Source organism: Mustelus asterias, chromosome 8, assembly GCF_964213995.1.
Source record: "Mustelus asterias chromosome 8, sMusAst1.hap1.1, whole genome shotgun sequence".
In the NCBI taxonomy this organism is placed as follows: domain Eukaryota; kingdom Metazoa; phylum Chordata; class Chondrichthyes; order Carcharhiniformes; family Triakidae; genus Mustelus; species Mustelus asterias.
In genome coordinates this window covers 65,911,494-65,938,687 of record NC_135808.1, presented here as the reverse complement: position 1 = coordinate 65,938,687, position 27,194 = coordinate 65,911,494, and the positions used below count along the sequence as shown (strand labels likewise).

The 27,194-nt window shown below is 42.6% G+C and overlaps 1 protein-coding gene across 1 annotated transcript in view; it reads left to right on the top strand.

Moving 5' to 3' along the window:
• The window catches only part of plpp6 (phospholipid phosphatase 6), a 33,118-nt gene extending 6,291 nt beyond the window's left edge, over positions 1-26,827 (top strand). The window contains exon 2 of the mRNA XM_078218102.1: positions 22,233-26,827. Within this exon, the coding sequence (XP_078074228.1) occupies positions 22,233-22,597 (365 nt within the window). The 3' untranslated portion in view covers positions 22,598-26,827. The remainder of the gene's footprint in view (positions 1-22,232) is intronic.
• Positions 26,828-27,194: the final 367 nt, after the last annotated feature.

Here is a 27,194-nt window from a genome sequence, read left to right as displayed (position 1 = left end):
CTTGCCTGGACTTGCAAAGTCTCACTGGCTGTCCTGTCTGGAGGCAATACACATCTCTTTAACCTGTGCTTAATGCTCTCTCCACTCACATTGTCTGTACCATTAAGACTTGATTAGCTGTAAAGATTCGCATTCCAATCATTATTCATTATTCTGTAAATTGAGTTTGTGTCTTTATATGCCCTTTTTACTGTTTATGAGCAGACCTCCCACTCACCTGACGAAGGAGCAGCGCTCCGAAAGCTAGTGGTGTTTGCTACCAAATAAATCTGTTGGACTTTAAACTGATGTTGTTAGACTCCTTACTGTGTTTACCCCAGTCCAATGCCGGCATCTCCACATCATTCAATGTTATTACCAGAATTGAATCCCCCCACATGAACATCCTGGAGATCACCATCAACCAGAAACTTAACTGGAATGTTCATATCAATGCTTCGGCTACAAGAGCAGGTCAGAGGCTGAGTATTTTGCAGTGAGTAACTTGCCTATTAACTCCTCCAACCCTTTCCACTATGTGCAAGACACAAATCAGGAGAGTGATGCGGAGATGCACTCATCCGCTTGTCTGGATGAGTGCATCTCCAGCAACAACTTTGAACCATCCAGGGAAAAAGCACCCATCCACCTCAAACATTCAGTTCATCCACTACTGGTGCACCATGTCTGTATTGCATCCATATACAAAATTATTTATACACCGTTCATAGTGCAGCAACTTATCAGGCCGCCTTTGACAGCATCTTCCTAACCTGTGAGCTCTACCACCTAGAAGGACAGCTAGAACAGGTGCATGGGAATACCTTTATCTTTAATTTCCCCACCAAGTCTCTCAATGTTTGCTTGGCCATTCTTTCCCATTGTCACTGAATCAAAATCCTTGAACTTCTTGCCAAATAGCATTGTGAGTACACCTGCATCATCGGACTGCAGCAGTTCAAGAACAATTAGGATGGGCAATAAATGCTCTGCACGCATCCCATAATAGATTTTTAAAAATTCTGGTCAAAATATTGTTTATCATTGCACATCATGATTTTTGAACACCTTCATTAAATCTTCCTTTAACCTTCTGTGCTCTAAGGAGAATATCTCCAATGTATCCACACCACCATAACACTTCGTTCCTCATACCATTCCAATAACTTTCCTCTAACTCTATGGCCTTAACAATCATCGTGAATTGTGGTGCCCAGAGTTGTCACAATGCTCCAGCTAGTGGCCTTAGCAGTTTAACAACATTTTTTTGCCTGTGCCTCTGTTTATAAAGCCAAAAATCCTGTAAGCTTTATAACAGCTTTCTCAACTTGTTCTGTCACCTTCAAAGATCTGTGAATGTACAGCCTCAGGTGTCTCTGTTTATGCATTCTCTTCTATTTATTTGCCTCAGAGAATGTTAAGTTGGCAAGGCAATTTTAGTTGAATATTAAAGAACTTTCTAAACTCGGTCCAGCAGTTTCCAAAAGTTGGGAGCTTGATAACTCTTCTCCCATCTTTCACATACCAATACAAGACAACTGCAATGACTTTGCACTGCTTTAGTCAGGGTCAATGCATTTGAACACAGTAAGAAGTTTAACAACACCAGGTTAAAGTCCAACAGGTTTATTTGGTGGCAAATACCATTAGCTTTCGGAGCGCTGCCCCTTCGTCAGATGGAATGGAAATCTGCTCTCAAACAGGGCACAGAGACACAAAATCAAGTTGTAACTTGATTTTGTGTCTCTGTGCCCTGTTTGAGAGCAGGTTTCCACTCCATCTGACAAAGGAGCAGCGCTCCGAAAGCTAATGGTATTTGCCACCAAATAAACCTGTTGGATTTTAACCTGGTGTTGTTAAAACCCTAACTGTGTTTACCCCAGTCCAACGCCGGCATCTCCACATCATGACTACCTTTGAACACAGTGCCAGGGAACTCGGTTCAATTCCGGCTTTGGGTGACTGTGTGGAGTTTGCGCATTCTCCCAGTGTCTGCGTGGGTTTCCTCTGGGTGCTCTGGTTTCCATCCTTACACATGTGGCTTTTGCTACCAAATAAACCTGTTGGACTTTAACCTGGTGTTGTTAAACTTCTTACTGTGTTCCATCCACAGTCCAAAGATGTGGAGGTTAGGTGGATTGGCCATGGTAAATTGCCCCTTTAGTATCCAAAGATGTGTATGTTCAATGCATTAGTCATGGTGAGGTTAGGGGGATAGGGTGGCGAGGAGGGCCTAGGTGAGATGCTCTTTTAGAGAGTTGCTATGACTTGATGGCCCAAATGGCCTCTTTCTGCACTATAGGGATTCTATGGTTCTTGTAGTACCTGGATTTCCAAAGTAGGAGTTTAAATTATCTTTAAAATATTGATGCATGCTAACTCCAGTGTGCAGGCTTATTTGTTTAATTAATAGGCACTTCTGTAGAAATGCCAATGTTTTCTAGTTCCTTGGAAGTGTGAAGTGTTGCCACTAGAGATTTTGCTGAGATTTTCACTAAATTTCGATTTCCTAACATCAAAGCTCCACTTTGGTAGAAACCATTAGATGGTACTTCAATCTTTTTATTAAGAACTTTCTAAATCAGTCGTTTGAAACATTTGCAAAATATCACTTTTAAAGAGTTTAATTAAGTAGTATTTCAACCCTCCTTGCTTATGAATTGAAATTGTTTTAGATGCAGAAACAACTAGCAGCTTTTAATTAGATGTTGACACACTGACGAGGACTAATAATTCAGAGTAGCACTTTCATTCAGAAAGGCATGCTGGATTAGTTCTACTTGATGATCTGAACTGAATAAAGTGCTCTTACTTTGCAAAGCATATGGTTGACAGCTATTTATATACATGCTGATTTTAAATTGAATATGCACGTCGGTGATTGGAGGTTTAATTCCACCTGCAACTTTTGGCCCGTGAGGAGATTTCTTCAGTAGTGTGAATTCTGTTTGCTGCGTTATCACAGTTTTTGTATTGGCTCTATCAAACGGTTGCTAGTAAGCATATTTGAACCTGTTAGTTGCAAAATGTGTCTCCAGAGGCACTGACTGTTGCTGGGGTATATTACTGAATATGCGCAGCTCTCCGATCTCCTCTCTATTTTTCATGCGTAGATTTAAACCATGAATTATCAGGCTGTTTTGTCTGTGATGGGATTTGCAATAAAGCCTAATCACGGTCTTGACTAATAACCACACAATTGCCCCTTTAAAGCAGAAGTTGTTAAATAACAATATAAAACAGAGCAAGAGTTGTCCATTTGGCCCTTTCGAACTTGCTCCACCATTTGAGCAGAAAAAGGCTGATCAACCTCAGCTCCACTTTCCCACCCTATTACAAATAATCTGTCGATTCCTTAGTATCCAAAAATCTCATTCAAGGATTGAGCATCCACAGCCCTCTAGGTTAAAGAATTCCAAAGATTCAGAACCTTTTGAGTAAAGAGATTTATGCTCATCTCTGTTCTAAATGGCTGGTCCCTTGTTCTGAAACTGTGACCCCTAGTTCGAGGCTCCCCATCAAGCCTATAAAGCCTCTTGATTTTATGTTTCAATAAGGTCACCTCTCATTCTTCAATATTTTTGGAAATATAGCCCCAGTCCAATGAGTCTCTTGCCAGAGGACAGTCCCCTCATCCTCTGAATCTTTGCACTCCTTTCAAGGCAAGTATACCCATCCTTGGGTAAAGAGACAAAACTGCACACACTACTTCAGGTGTGGTCTCACCAAAACCCTGTATAAGTAGTGATAGACTTCCTTACTCTTGTACTTTAATCTCCTGACAAAGACCAACTTATCATTTGCCTTCCTATTTGCTTGTCGTACCTTAATGCTAACTTTGCCTTGTTTAAGAAATCCCAAATTCATTTGAAAACCAACCTTTAATAATTTCTCACCATTTAAAAACATTGCTTTGAGTTTTCCTACCAAAATTGATGACTTTACATTTCAGCACATTACAATCCTTCTGCCACTTTCTTGCCCACTCACTTAACCTGTCAATATCTCTGCATTCTTTTCTCAGCCAATTTTCCCACCTAACTTTGTATTGTCAGCAGACTTGAATACACTACACTTGGTCCCTTCATCTAGGGCACAGATCTAGATTATAAACAGCTGAGGCCCAAGTACTGATCTTTGTAGTACTCTGGTAGTTGCAGCCTACCAACCTGAAATGTTCCATTTATTCCTGCTGCTCTTGTTTTTTTTAAAATTAACCAATCTGCCTATATAATATCCCCAATCCCATGAGCCCTATTCCAGTGTATTAACATCCCGTGTGAGCAGTGCTCTGAAAGCTCGTGATTCCAAATAAACCTGTTGGACTTTAACCTGGTGTTGTGAGACTTCTTACTACTTCCTTATTAAGAAATAGGAGCAGAAGTAGAGCATTTGGCCCAATAAGCCTGCTCTGTCTTTCAATAAGATCATGGTTGATTGTGGCACTAACTTCACTTTCCCTGACCACCTGTTTCTCCTCTTTCCCCACCCCCCGACAAATAACTTTTGACTCTCTTGTGCTTCAAAAATTCTTTCTAAGTCAACATTGAATATATTCAGTGACCCAACTTCCGTTGCTCTCTGGGATCTATCCTCAGAATTTTAAATGTTCCAGTCAGGTCACCCCTCATTCTGAATTTCAATGAGTACAAACCCAGACTCCTCAACCTTTCCTCATAAGACAAACCCCTTCACCCCATGAATCAACCTAGTGAATTGAAGGTATTGTGTCCAGTTGTATCACACTCATCCAGGTGAAGTCAACTTCAATTCAGGTCAGGGATTGAGCATGGATTATTCTGCTGTGTATAGTTTAGTACTACACTGGGGAAGTCTTGCTAGGTTATTGAGAGAGCATTTGGAGGTTTCTATATTAACTGAGTTAGATTGGCCATTTGTAGTGCTGAATTAAACCTATTGCACTTGTTCTTCACTTAGTGTTGGTTTCAATTTACACCAGAAGGATAATGGGAGTGTCATTCATTCACTCAACTTTGAAATTGACATTGATGCTCAGACTGCTGGACAAGGCGATCTTGGACTTGCTTTGCTGCTTGTTGGCTGTAACGTGAGTTCAAGCAGTATCGGATAAGAAATAAGTCACCGAACACGAGATGGGGCAAATGTGCAAAGTAGATAAATTATTGCTGGCAAGAAATAATCTTACTTTACAAACTTACATGCTTAATTTTTCAGATAATTTGGCAAGTTATAATGTACAGACTCAGTTTTTTTTTGATATTCAAATTAAGATAAGTTAGCATAAGAAGAAATAGTTTCACAGTTTTTGGATCCTGTTTAAATAAGTGTACCGAACTCTGGTGTGGAATCTACCATTTCTCGCCCTCCATTCCCCTGAAGTGTCTCATATTTTAGGAGGAGGAATAAGCAGGTCACATATCCCTCAGAAAATGTGTCTAAATGGAGTAGAGAAGCAAACAGAAATAAAGGCAGACAAATCACTAATGACACAAATTAATAAGGCTATTTACAAAAGAAAAGCACTTTGGCCCATTTCTTGAGGGACAGAAAAGCAGAGCATTTATGTTAAACTTGCTTCATTTGACCATGCATGGACTAAGTAATGTGACAGTTTATGGACATAAGGATGATTGGAGAAGGTGTAAAAATTTTTTTTACCTGAATTACACCAGAACCGAGAGGTTATACCAATCGGGAAAGAACGTACTGGAGCACTTTACTCCAGAAAAAAAGACATCTTTAAGATTATGCAAGCATTTGTTAGGATGAACAGACAAAGATGTTTTCACTTGTCTTGGAGACTAAATCTAAGGGACATAACTATGAGATAGTCATGGATAAATCAATAAGGGAATTCAGGAGAAACTTTACCCAGGAAGTGGCTAAAATGTGGAACTTTTTACCACACAGTAGTTCAGGCGATTAGCAGACACATAGATATATGAGGGAGAAGGAATAAAAAGGTATGTTGATGAGGTTGAGATAAAGGAAAAAGTTCATGTGGAGCATTAATACTGACATAAGAACAACAAAGAACAATACAGCACAGGAACAGGCCCTTCGGCCCTCCAAGCCCGCGCCGCTCCCCGGTCCAGGATTGAATCCTGAATCCAGGATCCCCGCCCAATTTTCCAGCCTATCTACATACCAATATCCTTTCCACCGAGCTGTCCCTCACAGCTACGATGCTTTGTTCATCACAACCTATTAACTCACCCCCACCCCCCCATTCCAGACCATGTGATCTCCAGGGAGAGGCGAAAACCCAGAGTGAAAACCCCAGGGCCAATATGGGGGAAAAAAAAATCTGGGAAATTCCTCTCCGACCCCCTGAGGCGATCGAAACGAGTCCAAATGCTTCCCAACCCTAGTCATTTCCACTTCCACGAACACCATATGAATTCCCTGCCCCCGAGACAGGTTCCCAACTATCCGCAGTCTCGCTCTGTACTGGCACCAGCAAGATGATCATAGAATGAAGCCTTGAAACGAGAAACAAGGAACAATTAGCCCGCGCCGCTCCCTGGTCCAAACTAGACCACTCTTTTGTATCCCTCCATTCCCACTCCGTTCATATAGCTGTCTAGATAAGTCTTAAACGTTCCCAGTGTGTCCGCCTCCACCACCTTGCCCGGCAACACATTCCAGGCCCCCACGACCCTCTGTGTGAAATATGTCCTTCTGATATCTGTGTTAAACCTCCCCCCCTTCACCTTGAACCTATGACCCCTCGTGAACGTCACCACCGACCCGGGGAAAAGCTTCCCACCGTTCACCCTATCTATGCCTTTCATAATTTTATACACCTCTATTAAGTCTCCCCTCATCCTCCGTCTTTCCAAGGAGAACAACCCTAGTTTCCCCAATCTCTCCTCATAACCAAACCCCTCCATACCAGGCAACATCCTGGTAAACCTCCTCTGTACTCTCTCCAAAGCCTCCACGTCCTTCTGGTAGTGTGGCGACCAGAACTGGACGCAGTATTCCAAATGCGGCCGAACCAACGTTCTATACATCTGCAACATCAGACCCCAACTTTTATACTCTATGCCCCGTCCTATAAAGGCAAGCATGCCATATGCCTTCTTCACCACCTTCTCCACCTGTGACGTCACCTTCAAAGATCTGTGGACTTGCACACCCAGGTCCCTCTGCGTCTCTACACCCTTTATGGTTCTTCCATTTATCGTGTAGCTCCTCCCTACATTATTCCCACCAAAATGCATCACTTCGCATTTATCAGGATTGAACTCCATCTGCCATTTCCTTGCCCAAATTTCCAGCCTATCTATATCCTATCTATAATCCAGCACATGGAACCCATTGGGCTGAATGGTCTTTTTCTGTGGTGTAAAAGCTATGATTTATTTACTTTACACATTTGCAATTTGTACAGTTCTTCCAATATCATAAATGCAACAATTGGATTGAAGTTAATCTACCCCATTGCCATGTTTTTGGACTTTTGAGATCTCAGTTTTCATTTATGGAAAGAATTTTGGTATTGAGTTGTGCTTGATAACGTGGTGAGTTTGTTTAAGTATAAAACAAATGCCACAGGTATAGAAAATGTTATAGTGATTGTTACCAAAGAGTCATTCATAGGCCCGGACTAATAATACTTTCAAATCCTACCAAGGCAGTTTGAGAATTTGAATTCGGTTTTAAAATAAAGTCTGGGAATAAGCTGGTATTAATTTTAAATGATGTGGAGATGCCGGCGTTGGACTGGGGTAAACACAGTAAGAAGTTTAACAACACCAGGTTAAAGTCCAACAGGTTTATTTGGTAGCAAAAGCCACACAAGCTTTCGAGGCTCTGAGCCCCTTCTTCAGGTGAGTGGGAATTCTGTTCACAAACAGAACTTATAAGACACAGACTCAATTTACATGAATAATGGTTGGAATGCGAATACTTACAACTAATCCAGTCTTTAAGAAACAAAACAATGGGAGTGGAGAGAGCATCAAGACAGGCTAAAAAGATGTGTATTGTCTCCAGACAAGACAGCCAGTGAAACTCTGCAGGTCCACGCAACTGTGGGAGTTACAAATAGTGTGGCATAAATTCTGATTCTAGGATCGCATGATAAAGACTCAGGAGGAAAAAAGCAGAAATATTTATGTGAAATAGTGTGACATAAACCCAATATCCCGGTTGAGGCCGTCCTTGTGTGTGCGGAACCTGGCTATCAGTTTCTGCTCCGCGACTCTGCGCTGTCGTGTGTCGCGAAGGCCGCCTTGGAGAACGCTTACCCGAATATCAGAGGCCGAATGCCCGTGCATTCGGGCATGATAAAGACTCAGGAGGAAAAAAGCAGAAATATTTATGTGAAATAGTGTGACATAAACCCAATATCCCGTGCATTCACGGGCATTCGGCCTCTGATATTCGGGTAAGCGTTCTCCAAGGCGGCCTTCGCGACACACGACAGCGCAGAGTCGCGGAGCAGAAACTGATAGCCAGGTTCCGCACACACAAGGACGGCCTCAACCGGGATATTGGGTTTATGTCACACTATTTCACATAAATATTTCTGCTTTTTTCCTCCTGAGTCTTTATCATGCGATCCTAGAATCAGAATTTATGTCACACTATTTGTAACTCCCACAGTTGCGTGGACCTGCAGAGTTTCACTGGCTGTCTTGTCTGGAGACAATACACATCTTTTTAGCCTGTCTTGATGCTCTCTCCACTCCCATTGTTTTGTTTCTTAAAGACTGGATTAGTTGTAAGTATTCGCATTCCAACCATTATTCATGTAAATTGAGTCTGTGTCTTATAAGTTCTGTTTGTGAACAGAATTCCCACTCACCTGAAGAAGGGGCTCAGAGCCTCGAAAGCTTGTGTGGCTTTTGCTACCAAATAAACCTGTTGGACTTTAACCTGGTGTTGTTAAACTTCTTACTACATTAATTTTAAAAACAGAAGTGAGAATGAAGCTGTGGAATCATCATAAATACGACATGTGGCTAACCAATGTTCTTTAAGGAGGGAAACCAACTGTCTTTACCTGGACGAGCTTATGTGAGACTCTAAATCCACAATGGGGTTGACACGTTGGCTTGTCTGGAAACAAAGATGGCACCTATCAGTTCAGGGCAGCTAGAGTGGACAATAAATGTCAACCGCTGCAGCGATGTCCACCTCCTAAGAATTAATTTTTCAAAAGCCAGATGAAATCATAGGGACATAGAAACTAGAAGCAGGAGTAGGCCATTCAGCCCTTCGAGCCTGCTCCACCATTCATTTTGATCAAATTCAGTATCCTGATCCCTTCCCCCGCCCGCCCCCCCTTCTCCCATATCCCTTGATCCCTTTAGTCCCAAGAGCTATATCTAATTTCTTCTTGAAATCAGACAACGTTTTGGCCTCAACTACATTCGGTGGTAGTGAATTCCACGCACTCACCACCCTCTGGGTGAAGAAATTTCTCCTCGCCTCAGTTCCAAAAGGTTTACCCCTTATCCTCAAACTATGACCCCTAGTTCTGGACTTCCCCCACCATTGGGAACATTCTTTCTGAATCTATCCTATCATACTAACCGTGCTAAAATTTTGTAAGTTTCTATGAGATTCCCTCTCACTCTTCTAAACTTCTCTTGAATAAAATCCTAACTGACTTAGTCTCTCCTCATATGACAGACCTGCCATCCCAGAAATCAGCCTGGTTAAACCTTTGCTGTACTCCCTCTATAGCAAGGACATCCTTCCTCAGATAAGGACACCAAAACAGCACACAATACTCCAGGTCTGGCCTCACCAATGCCCTACACAACTGCAGAAAAACATCCCCATACTCAAATCCTCTCGCTTGAAGGCCAACATGCCATTTTCCTCCTTTACTACCTGCTGTACCTACACGCTTACTTTCAACGACTGATGCACGAGGACTCCAAGGTCTTGTTGAATATCCACCTCTCTCAATTTAAACCCATTCAAGTAATCTGTCTTCCTATTATTGCTACCAAAGTGGATAACCTCATATTTATCCACATTATACTGCATCTGCTATGCAGATGCCCCCACACTCAGCCTATCCAAACCACGCTGAAGCATCTTTGCAGCCTCCTCACAGCTCACCCTCCCACCCAACTTTGTATTATCTGCAAATTTCCCTCTGTCAAATTTTTGATGTATGTGAACAGTTGGGGTCCTAGCACAGACCCCTGCGGAACCCCACTAGTCACTGACTGCCAATCAGAAAAAGACCCATTTATGCCAACTCTGTTTCCTGTCTGCTAAGCAGCTTTCTATCCATCTCAAGACATTACCTGCAATCTCATGTGCTTTAACTTTACACAGTAGTCTGTTCTGTTGTTGAAAGTCTTCAGAAAGTCTAAATAAACCGCATCCATTGATTCTCCTTGGTCAACTCTACTAGTTACATCCTCAGAAAATTCCAATAGATTCGACAAGCATGATTTCCCTTTTGTAAATCCATGCTGACTTTGTCTGATTATACCACTGCCTTCCAAATGTCGAGTTATGAAATCCTTGGTAATAGACTCTAGCAACTTATCCAGTATCGACATTAGGCTCACTGGTAGAACAAGAACAAAGAAAATTACAGCACAGGAACAGGCCCTTCGGCCCTCCAAGCCTGCACCAACCATTCTGCCCAACTTAACTAAAACCCCCGACCCTTCCGGGGACCACATATCTCTATTCCCATCCTACTCATGTATTTGTCAAGATGCCCCTTAAAAGCCACTACCGTATCCGCTTCCACTACTCCCCCAGCAGCGAGTTCCAGGCACCCACCTGTGTAAAAAATCTGCCTCGTACATCTCCTTTAAACCTTGCCCCTCGCACCTTAAACCTGTGCCCCGAGTAATTGACTCTTCCACCCTGGGAAAAAGCTTCTGACTATCCACTCTATCTATGCCTCTCATAATCTTGTAGACTTTATCAGGTCTCCCCTCAACCTCTGTCGTCCCAGTGAGAACAAACCAAGTTTCTCCAACCTCTCCTCATAGCTAATGCCCTCCATATCAGGCAACATCCTGGTAAATCTTTTTTGTACCCTCTCCAAAGCCTCCATCTTTGGTCTATAGTTCCCTGTTTTCTCTCTACCTCCCTTTTCGAATAGTGGACTTGCATTAGCTACCCTCCAATTGTAGGAACTATTCCCGAGTCTAAAGAATTTTGGAAAATAACCACCAATGGATCTACTACTTCCAGGGCCACTTCCTTAAGTACTCTGGGATGATGAAGATTATCAGGACCTGGAGATTTATCCACCTTCAGATCCATCAATTTTCCCAAAAACATTTCTCTACTAATGCTTATTTCCTTCACCTCACTAAAACACGTTTCTCTCAGCACTTCTGGTACATTATTGATGTTTTCCCTTGTGAAGACTGAAGCAAAGTACAAATTTAATTCCTCAGCCATTTCTTTGTTCCCCGTTATGAATTCTCCCGTTTCTGACTGTAAGTGGCCTACATTCTCTTTTTTTCTCTTTAGATATCTATAGATACTTTTACAGTCAGTTTTTATGTTCCCCACTAGCTTATTTTCATACTCTATTTTTCCCTTCTTAATCGGTCTGGTCCTCCTTTGCTGAATTTTAAACTGCTCCCAATCCTCAGGCCTACTGCTTTTTCTTGCCAATTTGTATGCTTCTTCCTTGAATCTGATACTAATTTCCTTTGTAAGCCATGGTTTGGCCACAATTCCTTTACTACCCTTGTGCCAATCAGGAATAAACAATTCTGGAGTTCACCTATTCGTTATTTAAATGCCTGCCATTACCTATCCACTGTCTTTCCTTTCAGTAATGTTTCCCAGTCCATCATGGCCAATTTATGCCTCATACCATCATAGTTACCTGTATTGATATTCAGGACCCTGGTCTCAGAATCAACTATATCATTATCCACCTTGACACAGAATTCTACCATATTATGGTATCTTGTCCCCAAGGGTTTTCTCACAACTAGATGGCCAACTAATCCTTTCTCGTTGCACAAGATGGCCTGCTCCCTTGCTGGTTCCTCAAAATATTGCTCCAGAAAACCATCCAGTATGCACTCCAGAAATAATTCCTCTATTGTGACTAATTTGACACTCCCAACCACCACCAGCTTGCTCCCCCCCCCCCCCCTCCCAGAACTGAAACCACCTGGTTAACATGCTTTTCCACTTGAGCCCAATCCCTCAGGGAATTTTATTTTTGAAAATACTTTGCAAGCAAAATCTAATTGAGCACAAAGTGTTTCCAAGAGAAATGTTTTCCACGTAGAGATGCACAATCCTTTAATCTGGGTATCCACAAGGTCAAATAAGGCTTTCTGGAAGGCCCGAGTCATGATCCTGGACAATGTAGCTGGGTTTTGATAATTGTCAGTCTGAAAGAAAGGTAATGCAAATAGCCTCTGACTTAACTCACAAAACGAACAGAGTATGTGGTTTCTTATTTTCCTTCACATTTTGGAGGAGAGAAATGAGATCAAGCTACGTAAATAGAATATATTTTGCTTGCTAGTTTGTGAATGAAGCAGTTTAATTTGTTATCTGGCCTAGCCTTAATAAATATTTCTTGGTCTGTTTTCTAAAAGATTGGAGAAATGCATAGGAAGTCATGTGCATAGGGTAATATTCAGACCAAAGGGTTGTGCTGTTCAACCCAAGGTTATGCTGTTGTGCCAACTGAATATCAGGTAGCATGGGTACATTCTGGAACATAAAATGCACTGACAGCTTGTAGGACTGACCACTGCTATACTTGAGAAAATATTTACAGCGAACAACATCCAATTCCTTCTGTTACTGTGGTGATTTTTCCTTTTGTTGCTTTCCTAGATCCATTGTTTTTAAAAAAAACATTGGCAGCACCAATTCACACCCCAGTTTGTTACAATATAAAACATTTACATAGCAGATCTTGATGAGCTTTTGACCCTGTGAATACCCAGATGAAAAGGATTGTGCAATTCTTTCCAGATGGAAAACACTTACCTTGATAAGACTTTGTACTGAATTTCATTTTGCTTGTCAAGCATTTTTTTAAAAATGTGCTTGAAGCAAAAATTGGATTCATGAAGTGAATGAGGTTAATTGGAAATGATGATGTGGAGATGCCGGCGTCGGACTGGGGTAAACACAGTAAGGAGTCTAACAACACCAGGTTAAAATCCAACAGGTTTATTTGGTAGCAAACGCCACTGCCAAATAAACCTGTTGGACTTTAACCTGGTGTTGTTAGACTCCTTACTGTGTTAATTGGAAAAACAGGTTTAGTCACAAGGTAGTTTTGTTCAAGTTCTAGTGCTGTCTTCTGTTCAAATTTGCATATGAAACCACGGTGTTCATCAGCGCAGGAAGTTTTTTAAAAATATAATCTCTCTTGCACCATTTCTTCCTCTTTCCTTTTATATTACAATTGAGGGAGTTCACTAGGTGAACGAAGGTTCACTAGACTAATTCCTGGGTTGAGGGTGCTGTCCTCTGATTGAGAAGACTATTCCTATATTGCCTAGAATTTTGAAGAATAAGTCATGATCTCACTGAAACATAAAGAGCACAATTTTTCCCAAACAAACTAAGTGCCCAATGGGTGGGAATATGGGAGTTTTTCCCACCTGTTTTTTGAGCTTAGTGGAATGAATTTACGGCACTCTGTGCATCACGGAGTCCGTTGGGATTTACGCCGGGGCGTGGGGAGAGCCTATATCCCACTGGAGAGGCCGGCATCGGACTGCAGAGAGGGCTAATACGCATGCGCCAATTTCCCAGTCTACTCTCCCCCACCCCTGATCTCCTGGGGGGCCTCAATGGCCTTTGGCCCCAACAGCGAGGCCAACACACCTGGTCCCCAGTGGTGGGAACCACACGTGATCCCGCTGGGATTGACCTCCACCGACGGGGGCAGAAACCTGAGCGAGCCTGATGCGCGATTAAATCACTCGGGAGGCTAGATTGTATCCGGGAAATAAAGGCTTTTATTACTAACAAGAATGGAGCACACTATATACAATACAATCCCAGACTAAAGGGTCACCAGGCAGTGCAGTGACCTTTATACTCTTCCAGGTAGGCAGAGCCAACTGGAGTGTACCACAGAACAATATCAACAGGTAGAACAGCCCAACCCTAACCCCAACAGTGACAACAGTAACATATCTACAAGTACCCATAGTGCTGACCATCTATGGTTCAGTACTCATAGTGGTAACCAACTATGGTTCACCACATTCACCCCTCCTTTGAAACAAAGGCCGGCGGGGCAAAAAAAACCAGAACAACTGTTCATATATTCACAAGTTCAGTCGTATTGAAGGACCACACCGTCTCTGCGACCTCCTCAACACTGGCGGTAACGCCGGTTCTGGTGACCGTGGTGACCTTCTCTCCAAGGCGGTGTCCAGTGACGACTCTAGTTCCTCATGGACGGGTGGGCTACGAGGTGGCGACACTCTACTGGACTCGAGCACGCCTCGAGGTGGCGACAATCTCCTGGACTCAGGCAAGCTGTACACGGGAGTAAGAGGATTAAGTGGTGGTCCCGATACTGCCCGCGCCGTGTTAGGAGCGGAGATAAAGATCAAGGGGTCCCTAACTAGGGGTGTGGGAGCGACTGGGGTTTCCAAGTCCCCTGCAGGCGCCAGATCTCTAATAGAGACCGTGTCCTCTCGCCTGTCAGGATATGCCACATGGGCATATTGAGGGTTGGCATGGAGGAGATGGACCTGTTCAACCAAAGGGTCGGACTTGCGGGTCCTAACATGCCGCCGCAGGAGGACAGGTCCTGAGTACATCAACCAAGACGGTAATGAGGTCCCAGAGGAAGACTTCCTAGGGAAGGAAAACATCCTCTCATGTGGAGTAGCGTTGGTTGCCGTACACAGGAGGGAGCGGATGGAATGGAGCGCATCAGAGAGTACCTCTTGCCAACGGGAGACTGGAAGACCTTTAGACCTCAACGCCAGTAAGACAGCCTTCCAGACTGTAGCATTTTCTCGTTCAACCTGTCCGTTACCCCTAGGGTTGTAACTCGTAGTTCGACTTGAGGCAATCCCTTTTGAGAGCAGGTATTGCCTCAAGTCGTCACTCATAAATGATGAGCCCCTATCACTGTGGATATAGCTGGGGTAACCGAACAGGGTGAAAAGATCCCGTAATGCTTTGATAACCGTGGCAGCGGTCATATCTGAACAGGGAATGGCAAAAGGGAATCGTGAGTACTCATCAATCACATTGAGGAAGTACACGTTCCGATCTGTCGAAGGGAGGGGGCCCTTGAAGTCCACACTCAGTCTTTCAAAAGGGCGAGTGGCTTTAATGAGGTGTGCCCTGTCAGGTCGGTAGAAGTGCGGTTTGCATTCAGCACATACCTGGCAGCTTCGGGTTATGGACCTGACATCATCCACTGAGTAGGGTAGATTCTGGGCCTTTACGAAATGGAAGAGCCGAGTGATCCCCGGATGGCAGAGATCATGTGGAGGGCCTGTAATCGATCCTCCTGCACACTGGCACATGTTCCACGCGACAGGGCGTCTGAGGGCTCATTGAGCTTCCCCGGACGGTACATGATATCATAGTTGTAGGTGGAGAGTTCGATTCTCCACCTCAAGATTTTATCATTTTTGATCTTACCCCGTAACATGTTGTTGAACATGAACGCCACGGACTGCTGGTCCGTGAGCAGGGTGAATCGTTTTCCCGCCAAGTAATGGTGCCAATGCCGAACGGCCTCCACAATGGCCTGGGCCTCTTTTTCCACCGCAGAGTGCCGAATTTCAGGGCCTTGGAGGGTGCGAGAGAAAAAGGCGACGGGCCTGCCCGCCTGGTTAAGTGTGGCGGCCAGGGCGAAATCAGATGCATCACTCTCCACCTGAAAGGGGATAGACTCATCAACAGCGTGCATCGTGGCTTTCGCGATGTCGGCTTTTATCCCTTCAAAGGCTAAGCGAGCCTCTGCTGCTAGGGGAAAAGAGGTAGACTTGATGAGCGGACGGGCTTTGTCCGCATAATTGGGAACCCACTGTGCATAGTATGAAAAGAAACCTAAGCATCTTCTCAGTGCTTTGATACTAGTGGGCAGGGGAAGTTCAAGGAGGAGACGCATACGGTCTGGATCAGGTTTTCCACCACGTATCCGAGAATTGCTAGGCGGCGCTTGCTAAATACGCACTTCTCGCTGTTGTAGGTCAGATTCAGGCGAGACGCAGTGCGTAAAAATCTAAGGAGGTTGGCATCGTGGTCCTGCTGGTCATGGCCGCAGATAGTGACGTTATCCAGGTACGGGAAGGTAGCCCGCAGCCTGTTCTGGTCCACCATTCGGTCCATTGCACGCTGGAAGACCGGGACCCCATTCGTGACGCCAAAGGGAACCCTTAAAAAGTGGTAAAGACGACCATCCGCCTCAAAGGCCGTGTATTTTCGGTCCTCTGGGCGAATGGGGAGCTGGTGGTAAGCTGACTTCAAGTCAACGGTGGAGAACACCCGGTACTGCGCAATCTGGTTGACCATGTCAGATATGCGCGGGAGAGGATACGCATCCAGCTGCGTGTATCTATTAATGGTCTGACTATAGTCTATGACCATCTGGGGTTTGTTTCCAGTTTTAACCACCATGACTTGCGCTCTCCATGGACTAGTGCTAGGTTGAATGATCCCTTCCCTGAGGAGCCGCTGAACTTCAGATCGAATAAAGATCCGATCCTCAGCGCTGTAACGCCTGCTCTTGGTTGCGATGGGCTTGCAGCCTGGCACGAGATTCTCAAATAAGGATGGTGGGGTGATTGAGTGTCGAGAGGCTACACGTGGAGCGCGCTGGGCAATTTGGAGGCTGCTGTGCTCCCACTGAAAGTGGAGGGAGTGGCCCATCGTACTGCAGGGTTACACTCCTCAGGTGGACCATAAATTCTAGTCCCAGGAGTATCGGAGCGCAAAGGTGCGGTAACACGAGGAGCCTGAAGTTCTCGTAAACTGTGCCCCGCACCGTTAGGTTGACCACGCAGCTCGCTAGCACGGTAACAGACCGGGACCTCGACACCATCAAAATTGTCTGTCTGACAGTCCGTACTCTGAGACCGCACCGTTTCACGGTGTCAGGGTGAATGAAACTCTCCGTGCTCCCGCTGTCAAACAAACAATGAATTTGGCGTCCATTTACCTCTATGCCCATCATGGACTTGTCGAGTCTGTGAGGCTTGGCCTGGTCCAGGATGATTGACGCCACCGTTGGGTCTTGAGTGCAACTGCAGGCAGCTGAGATGGTTGATGATGATGACCCCTGCTGGTCGTCTGCGGTCGGTGCTGACCAAAATGGCTGCGCCCATGGATCGCACGTGGTCGGTGGCGCTAAAAGTGGCGGCCCCTGCAGGTCGCACGTGTCTTGCGTCTTTGTCGTCAGGAATGGCGGCGCTCTGGAATCGCACGTGGTGGAAGACCTCGAAGAAGCTGGAGACAAGGAGACAGGCTCTGGAGAATCACACGCCGCGCTGCTATGCTTGGAGGGTGGTTTGGTCCTGCAGACTTTGGCATAATGCCCTTTCTTTCCACACGCGGAGCAAAATACCGTTCTAGCTGGACATCGCTGCCGAGGGTGTTTCGCCAATCCACAGAAGTAACACCGCGGGTCTCCTGGAGCTGCCGCCGTCGTCAGGTCCGAGGTTGAAAGCACAATCGCGCAGTTTTTCGGAGCCGCTGGGTAAAGTTGAGTCGGTGGCTGTACTTGCCACGATGTTCCCACGTGGTCGGTGGGGTACGTTTCTAGACTTCTGGAGGCCGTTTCCATTGTGTCAGCCAATTCTACTGTCTTAGCGAGGTCTAGGTTACCTTGCTCTAGCAGCCGAAGGCGAATATACGATGAGCCGATTCCCGCCACGAACGCATCTCGGATCAAGTCGTTCGTATACTGGGCCGCTGACACTGGCTTGCAGTTGCAGGCTCTGGCTAGCTGCTGAAGTTCGCGCAGGTACTGTCCTGTCGTTTCGCCGGGCTGCCGCCGTCGAGTGGCTTGAAGGTGTCGAGCATGGATCTCGTTTGGCGGTTTGTTGTACAGTTTCTTAAGTAGTTCAATGGCCCCTTTGTAGTCTTGGGCATCGCGGATTGATGAGTATACGGTGTCGCTTACCCTCGCATGGAGGACCCGCAGTCTATCGGCATCGTTTTGAATGGCTGTTGAGGCATTGCTGTAGTCTTGAAAACACTTTAACCAATGGTCGAAAGTGTTCGATGCTCCTGCCGCACGTGGATCTAAAGTAAGCCGATCGGGTTTCAACATTTGCTCCATGGTTTTTTTTTTACCAAAATTTTGTTAGTAATAAAATTGATGCGTGATTAAATCACTCGGGAGGCTAGATTGTACCCGGGAAATAAAGGCTTTTATTACTAACAAGAATGGAGCACACTATATACAATACAATCCCAGACTAAAGGGTCACCAGGCAGTGCAGTGACCTTTATGCTCCTCCAGGTAGGCGGAGCCAACTGGAGTGTACCACAGAACAATATCAACAGGTAGAACAGCCCAACCCTAACCCCAACAGTGACAACAGTAATATATCTACAAATACCCATAGTGCTGACCATCTATGGTTCAGTGCTCATAGTGGTAACCAACTATGGTTCACCACAGAGCCCAGACAATTGAATCCTGGATTTGCTAAATAGATGCTGGTAAGTGTTAGCATAGTGCAATCAGCCTTGTGCTGTTCCCCACTGATTACGGTCCAAAAAAAAAATGAGCAGGGAAGATCATGACTGGGGTGATGCCCGTCACAAATCCTGTTTTCTCTCCCGGTACGGTAGCACAGTGGTTAGCAAGGGCGGCACGGTAGCACAGTGGTTAGCGCTGCTGCTTCACAGCTCCAGGGTCCCGGGTTCGATTCCCGGCTCGTGTCACTGTCTGTGTGGAGTTTGCACATTCTCCTCGTGTCTGCGTGGGTTTCCTCCGGGTGCTCCGGTTTCCTCCCACAGTCCAAAGATGTGCGGGTTAGGTTGATTGGCCAGGTTAAAAATTGCCCCTTAGAGTCCTGGGATGCGTAGGTTAGAGGGATTAGCGGGTAAATATGTGGGGTGGGATTGTGGTCGGTGCAGACTCGATGGGCCGAATGGCCTCCTTCTGCACTGTAGGGTTTCTATGATTTCTATGATCCCCTGCTTAAATTTACTTACTTGAACAGTGCAGCAGATCAGGAAAATCGGGCCCAAGTAAGGAGCTGATGGAGTAGATGCTGTGACTTTGTTTACCCTGGTTAGGAAGTCTGGAACTAGGGTCACAGTCTCGGCATAAGACATCAGTCATTTGGGACCGACGAGAAATTTCTTCAATAAAAGGGTTGCGGATCTTTGGAGTTCTCTGCCTCAGAGAGTTGTGGGGTAAATTGAATTTTGGAAGTAAGGAAATTATGGGATATGAGGATAGGGTGCAAAGGTGCAGTTAAGATAGAAGATCAGTCCTAATTTGAAAGATGGAGCACGTTCAAAGTGTCAAATGGCCAACTCCTCCTGTTGACTTATGCTCCTGTGTTTCCCTACTCAAGGACAACTTCTGTGGCATCACCTATGTTGTATAAAAATTGGACTGAACTTCACTTCCCTCCCCTCATCATTTGCCCATAGAACGCCAAACAGAAGTAACCAACTGCCTTGCATGTAGAAACAGGAATTTTAGAACAAGATAGAGTGGGCATAAACTAGCACCAAACTCAGGTCAACCTCATTCCTGTGGACTTCAGACAAGCCGACTCTTCATGCTTTATTTCTGGGCACAATTTCTGATCAATGGAATATTCTGCTTTTGCTGTGATCTAAAATAAGGTTGTTTTTGCAACTGAGTTCTGTCCATTAAACAGATCCACAAATTTTTGTTTATTAATTGTTACCTGCCCACAATTATTTGTCAGAGGAACATGTGATGAGATTATTTAGATATTAAATATTGATGAGGGAAATTTACAAATTGGCAATGTTTGGAAATTTCTACATATGAAGAAACTAAATAAAATGACTACCTTCCTTTCCCCTTTTGTTTAAGCACTAAACTTATACAATATATTGCCATTTTGTGTGTAGCATTCATAATGTGGGTGTGCTGAGAAGTGTAAAAATACTTCCTCTTAGAAAGAGGTGTATAACTAAATTGTGTCCCAATTCTTCATATAATAAAAGCAAATTACCGCGGATGCTGGAATCTGAAACCAGAAGAGCTGACGTTTTGAGTCCAAATGATCCTTTGTCAAAGCTTTGGCAAAGGGTCATCTGGACTCAAAATGTCAGCTCTTTTCTCCCCTTACAGATGCTGCCAAACCTGCTGAGATTTTCCAGCATTTTCTCTTTTGGTCCCAATTCATTATGCATACTTTTTTGTGGATAAATTTCAAACTTTGAAAGCTTATCTATTCATTCAAGTGTAAATGAGTTTTAACAGCTTTGAGTCTGAATTATGACAAACATGCTCTTACTGAAGGTTTACCTTTACAATGGTGGAGACTCAATCATTGCGATTCTAATTTTGTTGGAGCTTTTTAATAAAATGTTTTTACTTTTCTTTTCTGTCTGTTATCTCTTAATCCCCTCAATCTTCCTTTTTTTCACATTTTACAAATGAGTTTATGTTAAATTAAATATTCTAAGTAAACCAGGAGGTGTAATCCTGTCTCCCACTGGTTTTAGTATCTGGAATTCAGGGGCATAGGTTCATGATAAGAGGGTGGCCATTTTGTACTGAGATGTGATAAATGTTTTCACTCAGCAAGTCATAGTACTAAGTCGTTGAGTATATTGAGGCTGATATCAAACAATATCTAAATTCTGAGAATTATTGGATTGGGTAGGAAAGTGGAATTGAGTTGAGTTCACCCATCTTTTTGAATGAGAGAACAGGCTTGAGGTGTGATGAGAACAGCACGTGGTGTCCATTTGCAACCGATTTTTTTTTAATACTTTTCCAATTCAATCAAATCAAATCCAATTCAGAGTCTCAACAAGTTGAGACATCTCCGATCCAGGCTGACAAGACAGGGCGGGCGACTAAACCACCCTGTCCCGGGCCTGATCTACATGAGTCAAGCTGATTGGAGAAGGGGGAGGAACCTCCTCCAAGACTTGAGCTCATTTGCATCTTAGCCAAAAGGCCGAGATGCCGCTTTTAAAAATTGCTTCATATGAAACATATGAAGCCCCAGCGCAACCCCATGACCTCAACCAAGTGCAGATCCGATACTACACTTGATCTAAAATCTGGGCTAATCACATTGCTTCATGAGCAAGGCCATGGGAGATCAGCTAGTGTGTATATAAAATAAGACATCTTTTCATGTCAGTCCTGGCAGATGTTTGAGCAAAGTGTAGTATTGACATACTGTACTTGGTTGAAGTCATAAGGTTACATTGTGGCTTCATTTGAAGCAACTTTTAAAAGCGGCATCTCGGCCTTTTGGCTAAGATGCAAATGAGATCGAGCCTTGGAGGAGGTGCAATGCCTGCTCCAATCAGCTTGGATCATGTAGATCAAGCCCAAGTCTGGAAGTGAGAGCTCTGTCTTGTCAGCTTGGATCTGGAATGTCTCGCTTGCTGAGATTCTGAATTGGACTTTGATTGGATTGAATTGGATATATAAACAAAAAATCTCTAATTGCACTGTGAAATTGATTTAATAAGTTAAATCTACAACACCTATATTTACAATATGTTACTGCGCATATAAATGTAGCCCAGCAACTCTTATATTTCTGTATTTCTGTACATTCATATGACAGACTTATTTCTATTCTGTTAAATATATTTTAAAGAAATACATTTTACGCATTGTTTGTAATATCATTTAAATTTTTGCCCCACTCTGACTGGAGACTTTCCTTCCTTAGATACCCATGTGTCATTAAGTCATCATGGCTTCTTTGCAGAAGACAGTTCCACGCTGAATTAGTTCTAAAATAAATGTTTTCAATCAATATTTCCGCTCCTTTACCTTTGTTTACAAATGCACGATAATAAATTCAGTCCTCTGCATGTTCATGGATTGGAGCTTTGTTCTTTGATTGAGGAATGTTTTAACATGTGTGGCTCCGAAGGAAACTTTGCCCCCACTGTGCACAAGACTAACACCATCTGTACAGTGAAGTTCTGGTTTAATTAAAATAGTCTTCATGATGAATGTAGTTAAATCTCCTGTACAAAATCTCTCTCAAAATTACCTCTGCTTCCAATCTGTAGCCCAAGAGATCAGAAGTTTGATGTCAGTCAGATGTGATGGAGAGCTGTATTTCTGTACATTAGTTTACAAAGTATAATAATTGGTTTGTTTCCTTGTTTAGCTTTGATCTTGGATATAGTCCTGGTAGGTATTGTCAAGTCACTGGTCCGCAGGCGCCGACCCACACATAACAAGATGGACATGTTTGCTACATTCTCTGTGGACAGATACTCGTTTCCGTCGGGCCATGCAACCAGAGCAGCATTGGGAGGCCGTTTCTTCCTCAATCATTTGGTTTTAGCTGTTCCTCTGCGTATTCTCGTTGTGCTGTGGGTGTGTATCGTTGGACTGTCGCGAGTGATGCTGGGAAGACACAATGTGACTGATGTTGTTTGTGGATTTATCATGGGGTATCTGCAGTATAGCCTGGTGGAGTATATGTGGCTGTCATCCAGTAACCTGCAGACATTTCTGAGATTGTGGTGACTTAAATAATTATATATTAGTGTTGAATTTTTCTTTGTAAGGTAAATGTGTTCCAACCTATAAAATTGTACTGTATACCTGAAACACTATGTAGCTTGGTAGGGCTGAACTGCACAATTACTTGATTTTATATGTTATGACCTTTCACTTTGAGACTGTATCTTATTTTAGCCAATCTCGGTTAATGTTCAAAACTGCCAAAACAACCTCTACAAAAACATGGCCTCTGCTTATTTCCTATTTTTTGTGCATTTGTCTGTTGAGGTGAAAGGTGTTGAGGTGAGATGAGTGTTTTCCATTCCTAGCCCAGAATCTCTGAGGTACCATCATGTTATCTATGGTGTAGGTCAAATGTACTTTCCAGGCTTCTGTTTTATGAGCCTCCAATCTAAAGAATACCCATACTATTTGCCCACTATGACTTTGCAAGGTTGTAAATGGTAAATCAGTCATATATGTCAGGACAGTTTTCTTAATGTGGATTCTTCTCCACAGGAACATGGGTCATTGGTCCCAAATTATTTTCAGTCCTATTGGTGGAAAACCGTTTGTCCTACCTATTTGAGCTAGATTTTAGGCAGATCCCAGAGGCAAACACAGTTTTGGCACATTATTTTTTCTCATTTCTGCCAGGTATATTGTGTGCTAACTGGAAATTTGCAAAATGCAATCTGTAGAGTTTAAGTAATTCGTGAATAGCAAATGGGTAAAGTTCACTAAAATGCAAGCCCTTAACTGCCTCTATAATTTCCATATATTTTTAAATAGATCCTGGTTGTTCATTTGCAGAACTCATTTAAGTCTGTGAAATGTTCATTTTCCCATGTGAGATGCAGATAAAGATGAAAATCTTTCTCTTGTGCAGTTGTATGATTTACGGATCTTTCCATGTGCACCACGATTCCATCACAGTGAAGCTTACTGACTGCAGAATGATTTAATAGCAATTTATCCAACTGTCCATGTTGAACAAAACAGCAATATAAAATGTAAAAATGAATTACATTTTTTGCTTTTCTCTTTTGTTTCTGTTCCCTTTTACCACTACTGCCCCCACCACCAAGAACAGTGGTATTCCTTTGAGTGCATGAGTCCAAACAGCAGTTTGTTTCCTCCTTGATTTTTAAAAAATATTTTCTTATGTGTATTGCCTCCTTCCCCATCCAAACACGGGCACCTAGCCTTCATCTAGTGCCTTTCCCCTGGCAGCTACTAACATAATGTTATGAATAGAGCATGCTGAATACAGCCTACTGTTTTTATCATGGGTAGAAAGTGCTTAAAAAAAGACCTGCACCTCTGACCAGCCGTTTCAAAGCATGTGATACAATTGCACTGATAACTATTCCATAAAATGCATTTCTCCTTCCCGAAGCATTTTTTTTCACTATCCACTAGGATCAAATCATATACTTTGTAGCTTTCTGTGACATTCCAGAGCCCATATCCTCCATGTAAGTAGATACTCAAAATCCATTCCTGTCAATGTGTATATGTGTGTGTCAGATGTGCTGTTTTAGATGTGACAGTATTTGTACAGCTGGCATGCCCTTGTTGTCCATTCTGTGATGAACATACAGTGCTAGTTTGTCGTCGTCCTTTTGGAGTTGTTCAATACTTCTGCACAGTTTTTACATAAGTCCCTTTTCACTCACATGACTCCCCACTGAGGCAACAGGCAAAAATTCATGTTCCCCCAAATCACCAACACAGCTTGCTATGATCTTAAATGTTAGTTTCTATTGTGGATTTACAAATTCCCAGTTTACGCTATGCATGTACTACGTGGATTTACCTGATAAATAAACTGTTGCCCCTTAATCAGCATGAAATGTGTGCTATAAAATTCAACAAATTGAGTTAGTTTTTTTAAAAGATGCACCAATTTAGACCAGTTTTATTATTCAGGCCAACTGAATTTTACATCAAGACTTAATTAAAAATATGGATTATACCACCAGCTGTGTATAAATGCAAAAATGTTCAACATTCTTCACAATTTGTTAAAAGGCACCTATTATTCTATCACGTTCAAAACAACATTTTGCATATTTTAAAATACATTTATTTACCAAAGTGTAAATAAAACCATACTTTTGTATTTATGATCTTCAGTATGGCAGCTAAGGTGTCCAAATATTTGCTTGAATACTATATTCTGTGATAATAGAACTGGGCAACTAAGAGAAGTTGCGAATATTTACTTGAATAAATCCTTCACTTACCATAACATCGAACATATTATATACCTGATATTTGTGCTGTGTAATAATATTTCATTATGTTTGTGCACAGTTGTAGCTAATGTGTATAATTTGTGAATTATGATTATTGCTTTTTTCGAGCACATTATAATGTTTGTAACCGAGATAGCATTGTTCTGTCGAAATTGCATCTATGTTGTAATGCAAATTATTTTGGGCTTTTTTTTAAACCAAATTTTCTTTGCATAACAATTGCAATTCTCAGGATTGAGATACAATTAAAGCGTCATCTTTGCTAACCCAATTAGCAGCATAGTTGTTGATCATTAATTTTATTGCTAGCTATAAATAACTCACTATGTACGGTTGTGTTTGCTAGCTTTGCAAAACTAATTAGCACAGAGAAGCAGCAATTCTTCTCGCTTACTGGGTCTGCCATATTTAATCAGTGTCTGAGAAAGTTGGACTCAAACTGTGTACTCTTCCATCTCCACCAAAGTATGACCACACCTCCTGAATAATGTTTCAGTTAGTAGTAGATTCTCAAGTGTTCTTGGCATCCTGGGATGGCCAGTTGATTTTCTGACTGGAACAGATTCAAATATTAAGATATTATAACTCCCCGATGGTCGAGTCAATGTCAGCATCGGGTGTTATAATAATTCTACAGCACATAACTACTAGAGATGATGGCATAATGGTAATGTCGCTTGACTAATAATTCAGGGGGCCAAGCTATTGCTCTGGGGACTTAGGTTCAAATTCCATCTTGGCAGTTAGATTAATGAATAAATCTAGATTGAAAACTAGTTTCGGTGACAACTATCATAGATTGTCATAAAAACCCATCTGGTTCACTAATGTCCTATAGGGAAGGAAGTCTGCTGCCCTTATTCTGTCTGGCCTCCATGTGACTCCAGACCCACAGCAATGTGGTTAACTCTTAACAACCCTCTGAAATGGTATGGCACGCCACTCATTTTGAGGGCAAGTAGGAATGGGCAACAAATGCTGGCTTTGATAGTGATACCCACATCCCCTGAAAGAATTAAGAATATATTGCAATTTTTAAATAAAGTTGATCACCTCTGCTCATCTTATTGCTTCTTTCCTATTTGGGTTTTCAAGTTTTTCTTTTGGCTTAGCTTTTGTCCCTAATTTGGACTTCCTATTGATTTTAATACACTTTCCCGTTCTCTCTGCCTCCTCCACCCTATAGTACATTCTTGAGGTGGAGGTCAATTGAAATGTATCCTTGCTTGCCCAAATGCTGCTTTCACGAGGCTGTTTTTCAACATATAATTACGTTGGGTTACCTGCACTATGGGAAATCTATGCATTACAAAATGGCTCGGGGTGAGGTTCCAGCAAGTTTTGAAGGGAGATGGGAAAGGCCAGTGTCCTGGTTAGCTCTAGTTGAAGTAGTTTTCTGCAGTATTTCTTCATTAGATGGAATATTGGATGATATTGATTGAGTACACTTGAAGATTACATCTGAACAGAAAGTGCTTTAATATGTAATTTAAACAAATGCAAAGTGACACAGAAAGATGATTGCATTGAATAATCTTTTATGCCGTTCAGGATTTTGGAATTACATTTTTTTTGCTTGATTACCATGCAGCAAGTGGTCTGTCACAAATGTCTGTTCATCACTTCTAATTAATATGCAGTGTCTCAATTAATATGCAGTGTCTCAGCTATTCGGGAGAAAGCTGTCATAGATTACTGCTTCTTTGATAAATTTACAAAGAAATTGGAAATAATATCTCAATGATATGGCTGTTTCTTTACTTTTGTTTTTAAGCAGCGGTTTAAGTATAACTTCTTTGAGTTCTTCCCAGTTAGATTGTTAATGTGCCTGACATTGAGGTGTCTATACGTTATCTTGAAAAGAAAGGTATGAAATGTTAAAATAACTTGCTGTGTGTAAAAATATGAGAACAAACGGTTACAACTGTGCAATTGTGTTTAAATATTTTGTGCCTCAATTATTTTCTACAATAAAAATCATGGTGTGAACTTATTTCTGTTGTCTTCTCTACATAATCCATGTTCGGTATATAAATTGAGCTTCGGTATTTGGGCAGAACATTGTCAAATTAATGGTCCTAGTGCATGTCAATTGTATCGATTTACTCCTGTGATGCATTTTCCCTCTTGTTTCCAACTATACGTCAGAAGATCCAGACTGTTTTGGTTCCACATGTATGCTTTGTTCACAAGGTGTCTAGTTTAGCAACCTGCCACGTACAATATTAAAAGCCTTATTTACTACGATATAAAGTGTCTAATTAATCGAACCACAGTTGAGTATATAATCTGTGAAACAAAGATGACACCTGTATCAGATTTCATGTATTAAAATCATATCAATATTTTTATGCACATTA